This window comes from Phaseolus vulgaris, chromosome 3 (genome assembly GCF_000499845.2).
Source record: "Phaseolus vulgaris cultivar G19833 chromosome 3, P. vulgaris v2.0, whole genome shotgun sequence".
In the NCBI taxonomy this organism is placed as follows: Eukaryota; Viridiplantae; Streptophyta; class Magnoliopsida; order Fabales; family Fabaceae; genus Phaseolus; species Phaseolus vulgaris.
This window is the reverse complement of record NC_023757.2, coordinates 10,879,881-10,903,055: the sequence shown is the minus strand read 5'-3', so window position 1 is coordinate 10,903,055 and position 23,175 is coordinate 10,879,881. Positions and strand designations below refer to the sequence as shown.

Here is a 23,175-nt window from a genome sequence, read left to right as displayed (position 1 = left end):
TCGCGTTACGCTGCGCAAATTGTATAAATTCCTCTACTCCCCTTTCGTACTCATCACTTATACGAACAACATTAATCCAACCTCGATCCATTATATATTCTGGAATAGTTAGGATTTTCTAATAATTAGTATTCTATTCTATCTCACACATTTGTCGAGGGTCGAACACCCCCGGACTCAATCCAAACACGATAATTCTATTCTAAAAGTAACAATAACTAACATAACATAAAACTTTTATTAGAATGTAATTAACAACTAACTAAATATATATAATATAAATTTAAGAAAATACAAATTATATAATACAAATTTATATATAATAATATATAAATTAATTGTTTCCGTAACTAATTTATTAAATTATATATAAATTATAATAAACAAAAATTCAAAATACACATAAATATATAAATTATTAGTTATTAGTTATAAATTCCAAGTTGTATTAGTTATTAATTAAATATATATTATAATACAAAAAAATAAAAATTCAAAATACTAAATAAAAATTCAAAATATTAAATATAAATTCAAAATATTAAATAAATATTAAATACAAAACCAACCTTTCCGTCGTCAAGAAGATTGATGGTGATCGGAGTGGAAGACAATGGCGAAGGCGGCGACGGAAGCTGTGGCGGTGGCGGAGCAGGAAAACAACACCGAACACTAATGGAACAGTAAACTAAGTGCCACAAACGAAGTAAGGAAACGAAAATGACAATGGCAACGAAGTGAATAATGAATGATACGAAAACGAAAACGAAAACGAATGAGTGATGAAACTTACAAAACGCAGAGAGAAGAAACTGAACTGAGCGGAAAACGTTGAAACGAAGAGCGGAGAAGAGGAAAGTGAAAGTGAAAGTGAAACTAGTGGCGCGCTTCAAATTTTTAGGGTAAAATTGTTTTACAAATGCGGTTGTAGGGTAAGACCGCATTTGTAAATCATTCTGAATTGAATTACAAATACGGTCTTACTCTACAACCGCATTTGTAAAAAAATTTAATTTCAAAAATGCCACCGTGTTTTTTACAAATGCGTTTAAGCACTAAGCCGCACTAAATAAAGGGTCGTTGTTTTACATTTCTGCACTAGTGTATTTATATATATATATATATATACTTATTTGTATTTACTTATATATTATGAAATTTTATATTTTTTTATATTTTTAGTTAATTTGAAATTTTTAACTTAAATAATATTATTTTAACATAATCTCGTTGCTTAATGAAAGGCTAAACTTTATGAAGATGTAGAAACAATCAAAATGAATGTTACTAGAACAACTTAATCTCAAACTCACTTTTTTCTTGATTTTCTTAGAACATTCTTTATTAAACTTCCATTTGATTTCATTTTTCATTTTCAAACTCCCAAATTTTACAAGTCCAACTTGCTCCGTCAACCAAGAGTCTTTTCTACGTCGTGGCCTCTACGCAATTAATATAATATACCACTATTTAAAAAGGCTACATTAACTATACACAAAAACACACGCTTATTACCTTCTCAATTTTCAATATTACTTCCTTTCCAAACACAACACAACCCTCTTTTTTCTTTGGATAAACAAACTCTATCTCCTCCTAAAGTTTTCTAAAAATGGTTACATGTGTTATTTATCATTATTTTCTTACACATCGATCCTTAATTTCATTTGTACACATAATCTATTCATTATTTGGTTTATATAATGTTTAACCATCCAAAAATACAATCCAACCACTTAATATTAAATAAGAGTGATAGTTTGACGGTCATAAATTAAAATTCATATACTATACAATACAATAATATATTCACTATCCATATTTTTTATATAACATTACAACCTTCAATACTATTATTTTAATAATTTTTTCATATAATTTAATTTTAAACTTACCTTTTATCATATATTTATTTTTAAACCTTTCACAGTAAAATTAGCTTGAACACTTCTCTTAAATAGCGTGTTCGTGTCGAACACACGTATCAGACACCGACACTCGTATGACACTCGTAGGATATGTATCGATGAAATGTCGAATTCAAAAAATATTTATTAGATTTGTGACAATTTTAGCACAGGTCTAATACAAATTTAAAAAGGAGAAATACACTAATTCTCTAAAAACTCAAATTTATTGTATAAATTTTTATTATAATTATAAAAATAAGAAATAAATCTTTTTGAACTAGTATGAAAAATCTTTCTACTAAAAAAACTAAAACATACTTACTCCACATAAATCTTTATTGTCAATTTATGTAATTTATAATTATATAATATATAGATCTGTGTCGACTTTTTTATATTTTAGAAATTATACGTATTTTCGTGTTCAGTATCAACTCCTCCATGATGTGCGGACTATATTTAACTTGTTATATTATTAAAATAGTTTGTTATATTATTAAAATAGTTATTAAGTGGGAGTATTTTATTTGGGTGAGTGTGAAAGGAAAAACAACTTCATATAAGAAGCACTAGGGGGGGCAGTGGGAGGCACAGCAGATGGAGTATTTCAACAAAGCCAAGGCCGTGAAGCTACGGAGCCACCTCGGGAAGTACCTAGTGGCCGACGACGACCACCACAAACTGCGTCAGAGCAAAAACGGCTCAACCAGAAATTCAATATGGTTGGTGGAGCTGGTGAAAGGGAAGAGCCACCACGTGCGTCTCAGAAACTCCAACGGCCGTTACCTAACCGCGACGGAGGCGCCCTTTCTGTTAGGCGTGACGGGGAATAAGGTGGTGCAGGGGAGTTTGGGGGATGGTTGGAATGGGAAATTGGAGTGGGAACCCATAACGGAAGGGTTGCACGTGAAACTGAGAAGCTGGTGCGGGAAGTACCTTAGAGGGAATGGTGGAACGTTACCGTGGAGAAACTCGATCACGCACGATGACCCTTACGCTTCCACCACCCACGATTGGATCTTGTGGGCTGTGGAGCCTCTGGAGTTTCCCGACAAACTGCTTTCTTCGCCGGAGACTCATTTTCCGTCGTCGTTGGAGTCGGAGGATGAGCTTCGCGGTTCGGAAGAACCGGGTTCGTCACTGTTGCAGGTACCAATTCTAGGCTTTTTTGATAAACTTACATGAGTTGATACTAAAATTCCTTTTTATTTTTTATTAAGAAGTAAATTTAAAAGATAGGCTCATAAATAAAATTTATATCTATGTATTATAAAAAAAATCTTATACTTGGCTTCCAATATTTCTTATAATCTAAACTTTTTTTGTAATAAATTATTTTACAGGTTTAAAAATAAAAGTACTTATCTTTTTGTGAATGGTTTGAAAACACTTGTTTATTAGTATCTTTCATGAATTAATATCACATTGAATTGTCTTAGGTTGCAACGTGCTTGGATTGAACTCCTATGTCTGTTGTTGAAAACTTAAAGAAGAAGAGAAAATAGAATCGTACTGCCATAAATGAAAATGGACATAATATTTAGAGACCATATTACAAAAGTAAAAGGATTTTTTTTTATTAGAATGGGTAACAAGTCACTCTATAATTTTTAAGAGTACTAATATATTGAAACCCTATAATAGTAACATACATTTAAGGCGGCAAATGTCACAGAGTAAGATTGTGCGCGAATGAGCAGCGCGAACTTTAAAATAGGATACAAAAGAATATATTATATCGGTTCTTAGAAATAATCGATGTAATATTTTTTTTTTACTCAGAATGACCCATATTACACCGGTTAAGCCATCTAACCGATGTAATATATGACCCATATTAAAAAAAATTAATTTTTTTCAGAAAGAGTGGGTGAGTCATAAACGTCACATAGGTAACCACTTACCGACACACGGGTAACGAGTTTTGTGCGTGTGCCAGTATATGTGGAGGAACATGTGGTTGGGTAACCAGTTCTGATAGGATTATTACATCAGTTAAGCCATCTAACCGATGTAATATATGATTTTTATTAAAAAAAATTGATTTTTTTTCATGAAGAGTGGGTGACCATAAACGTCACATAAGTATCCACTTATAGACACATGGGTAACCAGTTTTGCGCGTGCCAGTATATGTGGAGGAACTTGTGGTTGGATAGTTCTGATAGGGTTATTACACCAGTTAAGTCATCTAACCAATGTAATATATGGTTCTCATTAAAAAATATTAATTTTTTTTTCATGAAAAGTTGGTGGCCATAAACATCACATAAGGAACCACTTACACACACGTGTAACCAGTTTTGCGTGTGCTACAGGTCATATACTATAATATAGAGTCAGTGTTACATCCTCACAAAATATCACGTTTTTAAAGTGTTATCAAATAATTTTTAATAAAAGACATTATTCTATTATTAATACTTTAAGAATGTTGCTTTCAGGAAGTCAAAAGTTTTATTGAAAGGAGACCAATATAAAAATAAGACTCAAAAAAGAATATTTAAGTTTTCACAAGCTTGATATATAAAAAAAATTAATATCTTTCTTAACAAAAGAAACATATTCAACATAAAAGAGGTACTAGCTAATACACATGTATACTTACAAGCAAAATAAAGAAGGTAAAAACATAATAGTAACATCCTTTCTCAAAAGTAGCAAAACCACATACACTCTGATAAAAAAAAATCAGATACAATTTACTTTAAATTGCCATAAAAAAAAAAGCAAGCCATAAAGTATAATAAGAAAAAACAGATTACGAACTCATAAGCCAAAGAAAAATAAACAGCTCCTTAAAACCATTACATTATAAACTTTTTTGTACGTATTGCTATATCAGAGATAATGTTTATGTTCAAATAAAAATAAAAATAATCTACTTAACTAGAGTAATAAATGTAAAAACGATCAAATCATTATAAGGGATGCAATTTATTTTGTATGGTATAAATAAAAATGTCATTTTAGCAAATTGGAAATTATTTATTGTATTCTTAATCTTTCAAACAGATTAAACATAAAATGAAAGGACAGTCATAAGTAAAATGAGATTGGAGTCAGTGTTTTGTCCTTCTTTTAATGAGGATGTTTTGTCCTTTCTTCAACATAAATTTTCACATGAAGTTAAGACATTTTACATTCACTTTATTAAAGTTTTAGAACAATACAATTCTAACAGCGTTATGGGTTTTCATGAGATGCGAAATAAATAAATAAAAAAGTACATTTTCTAGGTGACAGGCAGAGAAGTGAATAAAATATATGAAAAATTTTAAATTTTTATTCCTCCAACTGGCTTCTGCAAATCACCGCTGGTTCACGCGGAGCTTCAGCAGAAATGCACCAACGGCGAACTTTCATTTCGCTCGCGTTTCTCGTTTTATTACACCTGCCACCCACAATCTGCTCTTCACTGTTACCCAATCTGCATCATTCATTAATAAAAAATACTTTTTTTTCTTTCCTTAAACAAAATAAACTATAAATTTTTCATCATTTGAAAGAGGAAAATAATAGAATGGCAACTTGTTCCAGTATACTCTTTCTTTATCTAAAATTTTAACTTTTATATAAAATGACAAAAATAATTTTTTTATATCATAAATGAAGAATTATATAATAGAACAAGTTGTCCATATATATTGCTCCTTAAAAAAATACTAATTACTTTTTCTATTTTTTATAAAAGATAATTCTTTATAAAAAAATTACTGTAAAGGGAAATCATGAATGTCCCTTTTAAAATCGCACCGCTTGAAAACGGGTAATTTTTTTTTTCAACTATCTATTTTCTTATATATATATATTCTAAGCCCAAAGCAAGCCCAAGCAAACAAAATTATTTGCATTTGATCTGTGATCCAAAAAAACACCAACCAGTCAACGACCGTGTTCCTCCGATAGATAGTAGAAAATCGAATTATTCGATTAACCGGTCGACCATTGCTATGCAGAGCACAAGTTCCGACACCATGTTCCGCTCCGGCATGGAGCTCTTCCACCGCGCGAAGGTGGTGCGGCTGCGCAGCCACCACGACAAGTACCTCCTGGCGGACGAGGACGAGGAATCGGTGACCCAGGACCGAAACGGATCCTCCAGGAACGCCAAGTGGACAGTGGAGCTCATTCCGGAGTTCGACAACCTCTTACGGCTCAAGAGCTGTTACGGCAAGTATTTGACGGCCTCGAACCAGCCGTTGCTACTGGGCGTGACGGGGCGCAAGGTGGTGCAGAGCGTGCCGCGGCAGCTGGATTCCTCCGTGGAGTGGGAGCCCGTGCGGGACGGCGCGCAGGTGAAGCTGAAGACCCGTTACGGGAACTTTCTGAGGGCCAATGGGGGGCTCCCTCCTTGGAGGAACTCCGTGACGCACGATATCCCGCATAGGACCGCCACACAGGATTGGATCTTGTGGGATGTTGATGTGTTGGAGATCCACGTCGAGTCTCCTGCTCCTCCTCCTATTCCTCACTCTGATTCCCTCGATTTCGATTCCTATACTCCCTCTGCTGTTTCCATCAAATCCACTGCTTTCTCCAGACAAGAGGTATGTGTGTATTTAAGTCTTTTCCTTTTTCACACTTTTGCAAATTGATGCATCTGATTGATTGTTCAATGTTAATTATTGCTTGAAATTAACTGGACTATAAAGATTTTATTTTTAGTGTAATAGGATCATGTTATTGTATAATTGAAAATTGTTAATTGATACTGTACATAGTTTTATAAGTGTACTCTGTTTTAGGCTGATATTAATAAAATCGGTACCAATAACATGATGGCAAAGGAACCACTGTTAGTTATGATATGCAAATAGTTGACTTTGCTTCTGAAATTATCTTGAAATTTGAATTTTAGTATAAAAATTGAATGCATTCTATGAAGTGATGAGATTTTAGTTGGACCGAAAATGTGTTTTGTTGAAATGTAAGTTCTAAAGACTAAAATCCAATTTTGAGGGACAAAGTCATGGAAAGTGTGATTCATAAATTAGTAGTGTATGAAGGTTAGACTGTTAATGTTTTGTTTGGATGGGTTTGCAGTCGACGGATTCAAATGTGGGTTCGCCACCGAAGTTGGAGGGGAGGACTATATACTACCATGTTGCAGAGGATAATGGGGACGTGGATGATGAGAATGTGCAGGGTTATTCTTTGACTTTCAAAGGAAATGGGGTTGAGCAGTTGACTCGGAAGTTTGTGGAAGAGACGGGGCTTGAGGGAGTTATTGTGTGCACTCGAAGTCCTTTGAATGGAAAACTCTACCCTCTTCGCTTGCAGCTTCCTCCCAACAATGTCACCATGCAGGTTGTTTTGGTTCTTCCCTCGTCTAAAGGTGAGTCTCCCCCTTGTCAAATGTCTTTCTTCTCAAGTACTGTACTTGTTTTGTTACACAACTTGATGAACTTGACTGTGCTTTATGGGAATTCATTAAACTGTTTCTGCTAAAATTTAGGATATAAAAATAGAAAACTGATTCCTAGATTATTGCGCTGAAGTGACATGCCACGGTTGTAGCTGTTTTCTAGATTTGTTATTATTTTGAAGTAGAGCAAAATATTAGACAGTTTTTTGTTCTGAAGTTTAGAAAACGTAATTTGCTATTCAAATTTGATTAAACCAGAGTTTTATTAGCTATTCTTTCACTCTCTCTCTTGTTCTCTCTTTCCAGCCAAATTTGTGTGCGCTAACCTTATATTGGATCCTATAAATTATGATGGATGTTGAGCAAAACAAAAGAAGTATTAAGTTGAAGAATTGAGGATTATGTTGATGGCTTCAGTCATTATAATTCTCTCATGAACTTGAAAATTCTCTATGGTTGTTTATATCAAGTATTCAAGTTGCTGTTTTGCTTTACATATTTTGCTCTACTTCATAGAAAAATCAACTACTTCTTAAGGACTTGGTTATTGTTTCATTTCAAGGAAAAATTCAGTTATAGTTCCTCAAATTTCATAAAAGTTATTCAACGAATATTAGCATTTTCTATTTTATGTTATTTGGTCATGGCTAAGAAGTAAGGAAGTTGCATCTGTACCACTCATATAGCATGTTCACGCAAATTCTAAGAAATCATAACATTCCTGCGATGTTGGTTCGGTTGTTTAAATTGCACATAAGACTTCAATTACACTATTTGGCTTCTTCTTCCTCACGTTTTTAGGTTAGAGTTTTCTTATATGTTATCATGCTGAACTAACTAACATTTGCTTCTTCTTCTGGTGTTTCAGTGGCAAGAGACTTTGAGGAGCAAGGTCTACTATGACAAGCTAGATTATTGTTGGAGTCTTGAATCTACTGAAATGCAAGGCCTATTTACGTTGTGATCCAAAGCGTGTTTCAAATTTTATGTGATAACATTTAAGAATTTGTTGCAAAACTTCACCTATTTCAAGTGATTCCCTGCATTCAGAAGGAAGAATTCGTGGAGGTCCAATTGTACCTTAAAGTTGCCTTGGGAAACTCATGTCAGTCTTATCCACTATTAATTGGTGTCCAATAGTCTGTAGAATGTCGACGATTCTTATGTAAATGGAAGTCTTTGTTGGGCTTCTTATTTATTAGTGCTAGCTTTAATCTTAGTCTATTGATGTGGATTCAGATATTTTGTTGTATCTCATTTTTTTGTTATTTTTCTCTTTTTCATGTTTTTAAGTCCATTTGTATAGCCAACTTTTCAGAAAAGTATAGGTAAATTATTTTTAGTCATATAATTTCAAGAATTAGTAACATTTTTTCTCACATATACATTTTGCCTCAGATGTTTGTATATTTTACTGCATGTAATGAAAGAAAGATTGGAAAGAGGAACAAGATTAAGTGAAATTTCCAGTTTCACCTGGTAGATCTTTGCTTTGTAAAATCAGTATCATATTGACGCGATAAGTTTATTATTTGTCAACATGATCCAGTGATCATTATGCTCTTTGGAATCATATGTTCTGTTCTTGAAAGAGGTGAACCACTTTTAAATATATCTCACATAATTTCTAGGTAAAATATTCCAAATGGAGCTAGTACGTGTGATCCATGTAGTCCTGTTACTGAGGCTTTTGCTTTGAATCATTCTTGGAGATGTTACAATTTCCCAGCTGAAAAATAAGAATCTCGAAGAAACAGGATGCATACAAGTACTAGTACTTTAACAAACTAACATGGAGTGATAAGTTAGCTGAGATGGAAAGCTGATAGAGGGAATTGATTACGTTTCAGTGGCATCAAATAGAAGTTGTTTGAAGATAGTTGTTATGTATGTTGGATTTATTCATGTAACATAAGATCATCATTTTCTTTATTTCTCATTGAACTTCAGAACTCCGGAAAGTGTGTTGTGTAGGAGCGTTTAAAGAATGAATTCAATCGTTGTAGTCCTAGAATGTCATTTGGTAACCTGGGATTTTCAAATATACATATTACCTTGAACACGAGCATGAATCACCAATAATCCATACAAGAACAACTTCCGTCTTTAAAGTGATGGAATCGGGCTCGATCTCTTACTATTATCTCCACATTGTATATCCTGGAGATTAACTTAGTAACCCTGTGGCAATCATTGCACACCCTAAGATTCTTGAACACTCTAACTGCCATGCCTGGTCTTGAGTTCAAGATCCCAAATGCTATGGCAAGTCTCTCACTATGCAATCTTAGAGTGTTATGTTTACCATCATTAGCCTCATCAACCATTGTTGCTCCTGAGAAGTCGGGTAAATAACCTATTGATTGTAACTTCTCCTCAATTTCATTGACAAACTTGTATACATTTTCACTTTGTGGATGGGTGGTGTCCCCAGCAAAAAATTCATGAACCCCTCCATCTATCTCTATTAAACTACACCCAGGCTCTTTAGTCACACCCTTATCAGTCATTAGTTTTCTAAGCAACCCTACATCATTCCACCTACAAGCAGAAGCATATACTTTTGACAAAAGCACATAAACACCACTACACACACTCCCCTCTGATTCAAAGACTTGCCTCACCATTTCTTCACTTAGCTCAACACTTGCATGTTGCTTGCAACAAGCATCCAAAAGACTCCTCCAAATTACAGCATCTGGTTTGATTGGCATTTCTGAGACCACGTTTAGAGCCTCGTCGATCCGCCCAGCTCGAGCAAAAAGGTCAACAAGACAACCATAATGCTCCAATCTTGGTTCCACATTGTACTCCTTAGTCATCATGTCAAAATGCACAATACCCTCTTCAACCATGCCTCTATGGTTACATGCAGATAAAACACCAACAAAAGTGATTGAATTGGGAACGATTTTGTCTACCTTGACCATTCTGACATAATGGTCCAACGCAGCTTCAGCCTTACCATGCATTGCTAAGCCCATGATAATTGAATTCCATGAATTTACATCTCTTGCAGGCATGCTTTCAAAAACTTGCTTTGCAATTTCTAACTCCCCACATTTGCAATACATATCCACCAAACAAGTGTTGACCAAAACATCATCCACAATATTCTTGTCACACTTTTTCAAAATATAAGCATGTGCCCACAAACCCAAAGACAAAGAACCCAAACCAGCACAAGCACTAAAAACACTCTGCATCGTATACCCATCAGGGTCATGCTCCTTCTGCATCTCTCCAAACATTTTCAAAGCAGTGTCAAACTTTCCACCCTTTGCGTAAGAATCAATCATGATATTCCAGGAAACCTCATTTCTCTTATTCATCTTATAAAATATTTTCTCTGCCAAGTCCAAACGACCACATGTCGCATAAAAATGAATCAAACTGTTACAAACGTGTGTATCTAACTCAAACCCATGTTTCAAAGCGTGCGCATGCACCTGTTTTCCCTCACAAAGAGAAAACGTGTAAGCGCATGCCTTCAGAACAAAAGGGAAAGTGTGGTTATCGGGAACTGCGGTTTCCTCTTCCCCCGTCACCATTGCTTTGTAAAGCTCCATGGCCTTGTGTTTGTGGTTGGTGTTGGTGCTTCGCGCGTAGGCTCTTATGAGTGTGTTCCACATGAAGGAATTGGGGTTCGAAAAGTGGTGAAACACACGAGTAGCGTAGTTGAGATCAGCCACAGAGGAGTAAAGAAGAATTCTTGTATAGAGAAAAAGAGCTTGTGGGTGATTGGTGTGAACTGTGCGTAGCGTATGAGCGTGAATTTGCTTGAGTTGAGGCAAGGTGGTGGGTTGGTTCAACAAGTGGATGAGGTGTGTGTGGCTCAAGTGTTGGCTTTGGTCGTTGTTGGTGGCGGTTGTGGAGAAAAGCACAGGAGGGGGGCTTGTGGACATGGTGAAGGACCCAATCAAGTATATTACTATGAGGGATGTCTTTGGAAAAATTAGTGTAAAGAGATCAACAATGTTTCCATATCAACCCTTATCTTCTTCTTCACTACATGAAACGGATAAGGAGAAAACTAAGGTATAAGAAGAAAGATAATGATGGCCTTAGTTCAATTTTATTCTACTTATATTGTTTCTACCACTAAATATGCTACGGGTAATAATTAGCTAAAGATAGTGCTTGCTATCTAATTTAACTATTATTATTTTTGTAAATAATTTTTATTTAATATTTTCTTGAAATAATAGTGAACCAAACCAAACCAAAGTACACATTTTATTATCTGATTTGACGATTTTTAATTCAAAATCAAAACAAACCTTATAAGACAAACACCTCCAATGAAGGTTGGTATAAAATATTGTGAAGATATGATGAGAATGCAACTACAAAAATACATCATTCTTTGACATTCTTAGCAGCAACTTGAGTTGGTCATAAATGACACCTTACTTTAGAATTGGATCAATGTTCTAATTCAAAAACTCACCAAGACTTAGCACCAACCAAGACTCATATGGAAGTCCATATATTGTCAAATGGAATCAAAACACAAGGAATGAAGAACAAGAATTGAAAACTGGACAGAAATGAAAAACTAAGCTACTGAACCGAACCAAAATAAAGAAACAAAGCTGGAAAAACAGAATTAAACGGTGCAAATGAAAGGAAAGACTAGGAAATTAAAAATTGCCGAATGAAATTGAAAGAACATGAAGGAAGAAGAACACTTATAGAAGAAGCTTGCTGGATTTTAAGAATTGGAAGACACTTCACGCCACTTGGTTCCTTGACCCAAGATAAGTGATGGAATGCCGCCACTTGAAGCTCACCATAGCTCACAAGATAAGGCAAAGGAAGAAGAAGACTCAAGACTCACAATTTCTCTCCAAATTTGAGTATAGTCTCTCTACTATAAAATTCCAATCTGAAAAATACAAAGAGAAGCACCTTATTTATAGCCTATGAGGTGCTGAAAATGCAAGCTAAATGACTCACAAATGTAATGAAATTCGGCGCCAATCTAGACAATGAAGGAAGTGTGACTTTCCTTCCTAGTTTGGCACCTCCTAATCTCCTATCTACACTCTCCCTAGACTCCCTTACTACTTACACCTTTTTTATTACATCCAGACCCCTATTCTACAAAAGAAATAAGAAGAGCCATCTTATTATACTCTTGTTCCAAAGCTCTTGCCATGCTCCTAGTAATTCGTTGGGCTTGGGCTCCTTGATGGGCTTGGCCCCTTGTTGGGCTTGGACTTTATGGGCTTGAGCATCCTCTACTTGGTTTCCATCAAGATCTAATGTTACAGGATGATAAAAATCTGAAATGTGCATCTATATGCCACGGAAGCCCATCCTACGGTTGCATTGCTCTCTCTGAAGCTGCATAACATGCCTCCTTGTAGCTATTAGATCCTCCATGTCTTTTGTATTAATGGTTCGCATCCACTTGTCCTGTTTAAGCTGCAGTATACGCTCATAGGTCTCCATAACCTCCTTCCAAACGCTTGAATCATCTGTCTGCATCGCCTTCTCCAATTTCACTTCTCCCAATTGCTGCAATGTCGTGATCAGCTCTTCCATGTCCCTCAGATCATCCGTTCTCAGTGACTTTTCTAGCTTCTGCTGTGCCATTTCCTTGTACATGCCAATGCGTCTTTCCAGCCCCCCACCTCTCATACACTCCAGCTTTTCCAATATATCCCTACCGATTATCTCTACTAGTTCAGACTCCACACTGTGCTCATCAATTTCAACAAAGTAATGCAGTTAAAACAATGAACATCGCATCAAGATCCAGATATTGTTACAAAATCAAAATACTTTTTAGATTAGTCCTTCTCGTTCAAGCTTCACAACTAATAATCATCATATAACATTCTTAAAGTGTACAAATAAGGGTTGTTTAATCATTTCAAGCTACCCAGAAACAAGATGTGATGTTTTACCTAGTGGTGGAGCAATCCCACCCAGAGATATTGGCCACTTCAGTGAGTGCAAGCCGCCACGTTTGAACCCTATTGATGTCGGCAAGGAAACGTTTTTGGTGCAATTCAAAAGCCTGTGCATAGGTACCGGTTTGATGGCGAACATGGGATGGGTCAACATGGTAGAAAACAGGCACTATAATTTGGCCATTGTTCCTCTTACAGTGGGTGATTTTGACGAGCTCATCCAAGCACCAGCGTGAAGAAGCATAGTTTTGGGAGAAAACAACGACGGAGACCTTTGCATCGTGGATTGCCTTAAGAAGTGAGGGTGAAATCTCATCGCCTCGTTCCAAATCGTTGTCAATGTAAGTTTTGACTTGAAGCCTTCTTAATGCAGCGTAAAGATGGCTAGTGAAAGCGTAACGTGTGTCCTCGCCCCTAAAGCTAAGGAAAACTTGATGCCCTTGTTGAGGGGTCTTGGAGACCAAAGAAGAAGGAGGAGGAGGAGGAACAAATGATGCCATGTGTTCCATGAGTGTACCTACAGATTATAGAATGATCAAAATCTGCGTTTCAATAAACTATCGTTTATGTATTTAAGCGTGGAATTTGAGTGGATGCTTCCTTTTTTCTTAACTTTCTTTCGTGGGGACATAGTTGATTCTAAAACGAGGGAGAGCCCAAAATAATTCAAAGTTTTACGCTGGAAAGTCAACTCAGCTACTTCATCTCCGCGTTCATGAGTTGCCCTATAGTTAAAGTCAACTCAAAGTTTCTTCACTTTTGCAAATTTCATTTCGATAAGGATGGAAAAACGATAATAAAACCGCGTGACGCGTTGGGCCGAAATCATGCATGCATTTGGTGGACGTTGACTGCTATGGTGTTGGTTTTGCATTATGGTTTCATCTGAGTTTTAGAACTACTAAGAGCATATTGTGCAAAGAGTATTCAAATATTGAGAACTAATTAAAAAGAAAAATGCAGCTGAAATGTGAATTTCATTTGGAGAGATTAAATAATTTTAAAATTGTATTGTGTTGTGATAATAAACTGATATTTTTCATTTTGCGATCAAATTATACCATTTTTCTTGTCCAAAAAAGTTGATAGCTTGAGCATAAACCATGTGTTACTGTGGATTTCATGATTATCTTTAGTCTGCCTTAATCCCTTACTTTCTTCTATTCACTAACAAAAAAGAGTTTGATTTTTATTGAGGGTCAAAATCTGTGTACAAACCCAAAATTCTGTTTATTATAAACCGTTATGAATGGAAATCATCCGTCAATATTTGACTTGTAGAAATCATTATTAGCGAATTTTTTTCACTAAATAAATTGCCAATAACATAATTGGTTGGTAGTTTAACCACATGGATAAGATCATGATAACTAGCTATAAGTAAAGTACCCACATAATGCTCCTAAATTATATCCACACATATTGAAGGATAAATATTCTGTTATGGACAAATCCTTAGGTAAATTACTCACATATATGAAAAAGGCTTGAAATCATCTAAAATATTAAAAAAAAAACACCAAACTACAACAGTGACGGTGATGAAGGGCGGTTGCAGCGGTGGCAACAACAAAACAATGAGGCCGCGATGGTGGCAGCGTCGACAGTGAGAGAACAGAGGCAAAATGAAAGCAACGAGAACCTTTATCAATTAACCGAATGGAATGAGCAATACGCAATGAGCAATGAGAGAAAAAACAATAAGTGTGAAGAAAGAACTTACAAAGGAAGATGAAGAACACAAAGTATAATGAAGAGGAAGAGGAAGCCGCAAAGAAGACAAAAGGAAGTACACAAGAACGGAATGAAAGCGTATGTGGTGCACTTTGATTTAGAGTAAAAAATCGTTGTATAATTTTCACTCAAAGACGATGGTTGTGGGATTGAACTGTCGTCTTTTCACACACTTATTGGAATATATTGGTCCCTCACACAACCATCGTTTATTCACCCACTTTAATTTCAAAAATATCACCGCATTTTGATGGACAACGTTTGACAAAAACCGGTGTATATTTACTGTCGTAAATAAAAAAATTTACACTAATGATGTCTAACTACATACTTAAAAAAGATAAAAATGAAATGATAAAATTAACTAAAAAAGCGTAAAGTAAAGATATTTTATCAAAAAAGAAAGGATCTAGCATCACACCAGATAACATGGTAGGTAAATATAGTAAGATAACCCACCAAAAAGAGATGGGTCTATACAATTAGACCTTATCTTTTAATAAGTCCTTTTATATGAATTTTGATTTTTTTTTTAATTTGTAATTTGTTAGAGTAAAAGTTCAACATCTTAATATTATTTTTGATTAAATGCTTAAACTAATAAGGTATGAAGTTGCATCTTATAAGACAAAGATCAGATCATATTAGGACATCTTTTGTCAGACGATAAAAAGATTTTTTATCAACCACAACTTCTGTCAATTGAAAATTGAAGAACAAATGAAAGAGCATTAATCATATCTTTCACTTCATCTGATTTGTGTTGATGAATGTCAGAAGAAAAGAGCATCATAAATGCCAACCAAACCATCTGATATATAAAGTGAAAGAGCATCAGATGATAAGCTAAATACATACTCTAAGCTGACACACAGTCACAAAATATTCCTAAAGCTTGAGTCTATATCACAAAGATTGTTTCCTCTGTCCCTAAGACTCACGCCTAGCAACAACATTCAAACAACTCTTGGGACATGAGTTAAAGATGCAATTACGACCAACTTTCCTAACTCGACTATTTTCAATTCTGGCCCAACTACTTGACCTGTACAATGTGCACTTTTTCCATGGGACGATAGAAAAGGTTATGCTGCTGAGAGAAGTGTGTACTGTTAGTCATCCAAGATGTTGCATAAAGAATAAGAGCATTTAAAGTTGTATGGAGTGCATTAAATGTAACGTCATCTTGAAGCTCGTTAGATGCAAGGTGGACATTAAAGAAAAATTGAAGTTGTTCAATAGATATAAACAGTCTCTCAACGACTGTCTTCTCCCAGTTCCTATATAAAGCTTTCGATCAAGAAGAAAAAGAGAAGAACAAAGGTTGTACTATGCCAAAACGTTGTTCAATTATAGAGAAATAATCAAAACTTTAGAAAAAGGATCCTAGAGTTTATCGAAGGAACGCTGGTAGAATATATGGATCCAGAAGAACATAAAAAAAAAACACTAAGGGTGTTTATACAGCTACCTAGGAGATTAAGCTTACCATTATATTTGTCAAAAGATGTAATCCTTCCTTAGAGAGAAAAGACTTGATATGAACTAAGAGAGAAAGCTTAAACTTGTGTATTCATTGTCAGACGCAATTCTCTCTATAGATAGACCCAATGATCATATGATCATTGAAACCTTTATACTTTAGCCAGGAGTGGTTGTTTGGAAAATAATACTCAAGGAATTATCCACGATTGACTAAATGCCCAAAGAATACTCATTGAGCCATGAGTGGATTGGGAAAGAATACTTATTGAGTTAGGAGTGACATGGAAAAGAATACTTGTTGAGACATGACTTGGGAAAGAATACTTGTTGAGACATGACTTAGGAAAGAATACTTGTTGAGACATAAGTGACTTGGGAAAGAATATTCAATTAAGTCAGGAGTGACTTGGGAAAAAATACTTAAGGGGTTATCTAGGAGTGGTTACGAGCCTTAAGAATAGTGTATTGTATATCGTAGCATTAGTCTACCTATTTGAACTTGACTTGGTTAGTCAAGAATTGGATGTTAGTCTGTTGTGTGTATTTTTTACCCCTTGTCTCCTTTAGTTTGCATGTTATTATCATCTTCACTAACCCAAGAAGGAGAGTTATTGTGAGAGTATGAACCTAAATGCTTTTAAACTTCTTCTAACTAATGTTTTGAATTTGTACTTGTAATGTTTGACCAGACTTAGAAATAGTAATCTAATCACTTGAGAATCATTGATCAAGTAACTCAGATGAGTTGTATAATCATTGTTTTTCTTAACCTTTTAATCGAAGAAGCTGAGCTCTAAATAAGTTTAAAAAATATTTTCATTTGACCAAATTTCTCATTGTTTGTTGAGAATGTATCATTTGTATTACATCAAATATAACATATTGAAAGTATTTTATGAAAATATACTTCATCATGTGAGTCTATTTTTACAAAGTTTTGCATCTCAAACTTGCACTAATTGTGATCCATCAAATGCAAGAATTACAATATGATTATGTGTTAGAGTTAATGAGAAAATGTCACATACAAATGATTTAGTGAAGTTAGCTTATTGTGTCTGACATTATATATTAAACGAAAGGATTATTGTTTAATGAACTAAATCATCATCTAAATATCATTTTTATAAAGAAATATGCAAAAAAAATTAAAAAATTAATTTAATTAAATCTCAATTCAACTTTTTCTTTATGTGATCTCGTGATTTCTAAAAAAACAATAAAATATGATATGAAAAGTAACATGAAGTGTGATATTTTAAAGAAAGAAGAAGAAAAACTTATAAAACCATATTTTTTAAGGACAATTTCAATCTTTTTAACATAAAAAATTATTTACAGAAAAAGAAAGTTAGAGAAAGAAGGCTCGAGAGAAGGTTAGATGATATAAAGGTTAACTAATGTGTATATTTTCTTTCATATTATGTTATGGTGCCATATTGATATTAAAGCCAAATATCATTGGATTCACTTCGAAGTATTAAAATTAAAACCTTATTTGAATGATTCCGTGAACCTTTTCTTAAATTTATGTATCATTACAAAATAAAAAGTTAATACTAATGAGTAAAAATTGGTTCTGATTAATTAATAACAAATTCTAAAATTATAGATATTAATTCATTAACATCATTTTAGAATGTCGACTCTAAATATCGTCAAGATAACATTAACTTAATTATCACTAAAATTTAAATTAAACTTTAATTAAATTAGTTTAGTATTTGTTTCTCCAACACTAATATTTTTTTTTTAAATTAGTATCATTTAACTAACGTTAATATAACTTATTTTTAATATTTATTTAAATTTATATTGATCACTAAATTAAAATTATTTTATTATTCATTTAGTTTTGTTTCCACTTAGTTTACACTATTTTAATTTATTTTTAATACTAATTTAAATTAAATAGCTTAAATAAATATTAAACTAAATAAAATGGCTAACATTTTATATTTATAACCTTTTGAATCGAAACTTGAATTAAATAGGATATCTACTCTTAGGCCATGGCTTTTTTTCCCTATCAATAATACCTATATGAAACATGCCAAATATTGTGACTTATGAAAGTTGTTATTCATTATTATTTCTCCTATCAAAATTGTCGTTAGATATTTTTTCAATCTTACTTATCTAAAAACATGAGACCATCAAAACGACAGGGCCTTTTCATAAAATAAAAAGTTATTCTCAAAGTTTTAAAAGTTGTGTTAATGTTGATGTAGATACAAAATGAGCACATGTGGAAGCAATAAGCATATAAAAGAAAATAGAGTAAAATAAAATAATGATATCGAGAATTTTTAACGTGCAAAAATCTTATCATCTTGAAAAGTAAAAACCCTAGTCCAGAAAATGTCTCTACTCTGAAAGTGAGATTAAAATATTTGTTTCTCTCACTCTATGGAGGTAACATTTAATCTCACCCAACAAAGGATGAAATAAGATGTTTCTCTAACCTCTCACTCGGATTTCTAATTTCACACTATGGTGAATATCAAATCTCTCATTTACTCTCTACACTACAAAAAAATCATTAAATATAAACTAATTTTATATTCAAAATAATTAGTTACTATTGACTAAACTATAAACCATTTTATAAACTAAAAAAATTACTGGTATTTAAAGTAATTTTTATTATTAATAAAAATTTATAAAGTAATTTCTAAATTTGTATCCACCCATTACCTACCAATGTTTTAACTACTAACTACTTTATATTCTAAATTAGTCTTTTAAAAACTAATTTAGAATATAAAATATTAGTAGCTGCTAATTTAAATACCCATTGAGAAACCATTTTATAAATTTTTTATTAATAATAGAAATCACTTTACATACTAATAAAATTTTAGCCTCTAAAATAATATCTAATTTAAATAATATAGTGATTAATTATTTTTTTTGTTTAAATTTTGTTTTTATTTAATGATTTTCTTGTAGTGTTATGTTGCTCTATTCACTTGCTTGAATTTCTCTTCCTCATAAGTTCCATTTATATAGAAAAGGAGATGAACTTTCTTCATAAAGAGATCATGGATAATTAATGTTTGTCACATTTTTAAGATATATTGAAAATACTATCTTTAAATTTCTAAGTTGAACTTCATAGTATTAAAGAAAGATATAATTTCAAAACTTTAGAATGTCTATTATTAAATATATTCAATTGATCAATTACCAATATTTATTGGTCATGATCTACCATTAATTAAGGATTTATAACAATTTTTGTTATTGTCATGCACCAGAAAAAGGAAAAGATCACTCATTTGTTGTAAGAAAATGAACAAGGATAAGTTTATGTCTTGTGTTTCTTGTTGAATAGAAATTTTACTTCTGAATAAGATTTGTAACTTCATCGACAAAAATGGAACAAAATTTTGATAAACTCATTCTTTCTATTTCTTCGAAAACTTTCTAAGATTTCTTATTAAAATATAGACAAAAATACGATATCAAACAATAATTTATGCAAAAACAACCTAAGGTTTTCGCTACCAAATTTAGAATATAAATAATTGGTAGTTAAAACTTTGGTAGCTAAATTAGATACTGTATTGTCACGATACTGCCAAGAATTGGGCCGATTAGATTTGCCAGGCATCGGCCGATTGGGCCTAATAGGAATCAGGCCAAGGAGGCCTGATAGGAAGAAAAGGCAGGCCTAAGCCCAATCCGACAGTCTTAAAGAAATAAACATCGTAAAACGGCTTCGCCAAATCTAATAAATACTCTGATTCGCTGGCGCAATATCCCTGATTATATTGCTTGAATACTCTGATTTACTTGCACAATATCCCTGATTATATCGCTTGAATACTCTGATTTAATTGCACAATATCCCTAATTATATCACTTAAATACCCTGATTTGCTTGCACAAATATTCCTGATTATGTTGCATAACTGCTTTCATTATATGACAGAAAATGTTCCGATATATTCAGATTTTAGGAAAGGTTACCATAATATGACACATTAATGCCCGAGAAAGCCAGGGTCCAAAGGCACAGCTCATGAGGCCTTATAAATAGACAACCACCCCAAAGGAGTATCTCAACTTGCTTTTTTACATTATATACACTAGATATACAGAATTTTATGTTCTTACTGACTTGAGCGTCGAAGTGTAATTACAGGAGGAGCCCCCACACGTTCTCTGGAAGCTGGTCCACTAAAGCTTGAAGGGAGGCCACCAGGAGCTCATCTGGATTTCGACCGACCTCAAGCCCACAGTGGGGCCCGATAAAATGGTTCCCCCAACCATTCCCGTTATATCAGAAAGATACAAATCATGAGGACCAAACAGACGCCAACATCTGAAGCCGAAGAGGTTGTCACATTACAACAGGTAATGGAGACAATGCGTACGTTACAACGCAAAAACGAGGAATCAAGAAGACAAGTTAAGGAGTTCCAAGCCGCTCAGGAACTCCTCCGGGAGGAGTCTGCGGCAGAACAACAAAGGCTAAGGGACGAGGCCGAAGCCTCCAGACGGCTGATGGAGGATGCCATTCGGGCACACGAGGAGTTGCAGAGAGTTAACGAGGTTCTAAGGAGGACATTCCAAGGGAGGACGGTTGCAGGACCCGCAGACCAAGCTCAAGGGAGATGGCGGAGGGACCCCCGTCCTTTCTCTCAGGCCATTATGGAAGAACCAATTCCCCCGCACTACATGATACAAAAAATGCTCGCTTTCTCAGGCCTGGAAGACCCCGAGACTCACCCCAAAGGCTTTTCAAGCCCAAATGTTGATCTCGAGGGGCTCAGACGCGGTCAGATGTAAGTTGTTGCAGGCCATCTTTACTGGAACGGCTATGCGATGGTTCACCGGGATCCCGGACGGAGCGATAAGCTCATTCCAGGAGTTTTCCCAGCTATTAGAGGAGCAGTTCGCGACCAACATCATCATACCACTGAGGATTGCCGACCTTTTTGACATCAAGCAAAAAGAGGATGACCGCTAAAGGAGTACCTAAACCGTTTTTGAAGTATCAGTATGCCTCCAGAATCCTCAGGATGAGATGGTGGTGGACACGTTCGTAAAAGGTTTGCGAGCGAATCCTTTCAGTGACTCCCTACTCAGAGAGAGACTGATGTCAATGATGGAAATCAGGGAGCGAGTCTCAGTTCACACAATAACTGAAGAGGCCATCCGACGAAAGAAGCCGAGGGAACGACAAGACGAAGGGAGATACCAGGAGCGGATTCGAGATGCTCAGTCGAGATCGACTGAGACAACTGTCAAGCAGTCGGATGATAGGTGGAGCTCCCCTATCCCAGAAGATCGGTTTGCTAAAGCTTGAAGGTAGCAACTAACGCCTCATCCAGTTGGCTGACCGAGCACCAGAAGGGAGACCAAGAAGAGCTCATTCGTAATCCGACTGGCTTTGAGAAGGCGAGAACAAGTTAGATGGGGGAATCATCCCGAGAACATGGAATGCTTCGAGGCTTCGCTTATACTTTAGCTAAGTGTAATTTGTTCCCCATGTTCCCCATTTTGCAGGACGACACTATTTTCCCTTGAGTTTTTTTAAAATTTCCTCAAGAGGTTTTTAATGAGGTAGAACTTTAATAAAACTGCAATTTTGAATACTTTGTTACATGCCTATGTGATTTCTGATATATTCTCATGATGCTTAAAAATATATTCTCGGACGACTGTGTCCGATAAAAAACAACTCAAAATTGGGAGTTGTGACTTATGCGGACGACCGAATCCGATAAAAAACAACTCAGAATAGGGAGTTGTGACATTCTCGGACGACCGTGTTCGATCAAAAACAACTCAGAATTGGGAGTTGTGACATTCTCAGACAACCGTGTTCGATAAAAAACAACTTAGAATAGGGAGTTGTGATGTGACATAACTCAGACGACCGAATTCGATCAAAAACAACTCAGAACAGGGAGTTGTGACATTCTCGGACGACCGTGTTCGATAAAAAAACAACTCAGAATAGGGAGTTGTGACATAACTCGGATGACCTAATCCGACAAAAACAACTCAGAATAGGGAGTTGTGACATACTCGGATGACTAACTCCGATAAAAAACAACTCAGAACAGGGAGTTGTGACATACTCGGATGGCCAAGTCCGATCAGAAACAACTCAGAACAGAGAGTTGTGATTTTCTCCCATGATCAAATCCGATAAAAAATAACCCAGAATAGGGAGTCGTGATTTTATCACACAATCAAATCCGATAAAAAATAACCCGAAATAGAGAGTTGCGATTTTATCACACAATCGAAGTCCGAGCAAAACAACTCAAAATAAGGAATTGTAGCATCTTCGGACCAAGAAGACCAATTTAGTAACGCTAGGGTCTCCCAAGCTTACGAAAATAAAGTAGAATTTAAATCGTCCCTGCAGTTTAAAATACATAGAAAATGATTGTTAAATCACACATCTTTAACGAGTTTGCCATCCACGACGGCATAACAGGGATTCACATCGAGAAAATCTATTTTAGGATGATTGACACATGCCTACTCCATAACAGCTTCAAAACCGACGGCATACGATTTGGTTATATAATTCTTCAAAGATTCAGAGGTATTCGCCCACTCAGCCTCCCTATGGACGATCTTCCCTTTCAGCTCGTGGATCTCGTCCTCGTGGATCCTCACATCCTTTTTCAGCTTGTGAATCTGGAGAAACAAATCGGTCTTCTCCTGAGTCCAACGACCCTCCTCGTTCCGAAGATGGTCTATCTCCACAACCTCGGTCTGAAGGCGGTTG

The 23,175-nt window shown here is 34.9% G+C and overlaps 3 protein-coding genes across 3 annotated transcripts; 1 reads left to right on the top strand and 2 right to left on the bottom strand.

The window, feature by feature from the left end:
* The first annotated feature begins 2,468 nt into the window (after positions 1-2,468).
* On the top strand, positions 2,469-8,659 carry LOC137806630 (uncharacterized). Its single transcript, XM_068606842.1, has 4 exons — positions 2,469-3,059; positions 5,870-6,460; positions 6,957-7,248; positions 8,147-8,659. Exons 1-4 carry the CDS (start codon positions 2,508-2,510, stop codon positions 8,179-8,181), a joined length of 1,470 nt encoding a protein of 489 aa, XP_068462943.1. The 5' UTR covers positions 2,469-2,507; the 3' UTR covers positions 8,182-8,659.
* Positions 8,660-8,966: 307 nt separating this feature from the next.
* Positions 8,967-11,312, bottom strand: LOC137806629 (pentatricopeptide repeat-containing protein At1g59720, chloroplastic/mitochondrial). Its single transcript, XM_068606841.1, has one exon. It carries the CDS (start codon positions 11,181-11,183, stop codon positions 9,351-9,353), a length of 1,833 nt encoding a protein of 610 aa, XP_068462942.1. The 5' UTR covers positions 11,184-11,312; the 3' UTR covers positions 8,967-9,350.
* An 808-nt stretch (positions 11,313-12,120) lies between these two features.
* On the bottom strand, positions 12,121-13,787 carry LOC137806628 (toll/interleukin-1 receptor-like protein). The gene is made up of 2 exons (XM_068606840.1): positions 13,194-13,787; positions 12,121-12,982 (listed from the first exon to the last, which is right to left on the bottom strand). Exons 1-2 carry the CDS (start codon positions 13,706-13,708, stop codon positions 12,580-12,582), a joined length of 918 nt encoding a protein of 305 aa, XP_068462941.1. The 5' UTR covers positions 13,709-13,787; the 3' UTR covers positions 12,121-12,579.
* Between the last annotated feature and the right edge of the window lie 9,388 nt (positions 13,788-23,175).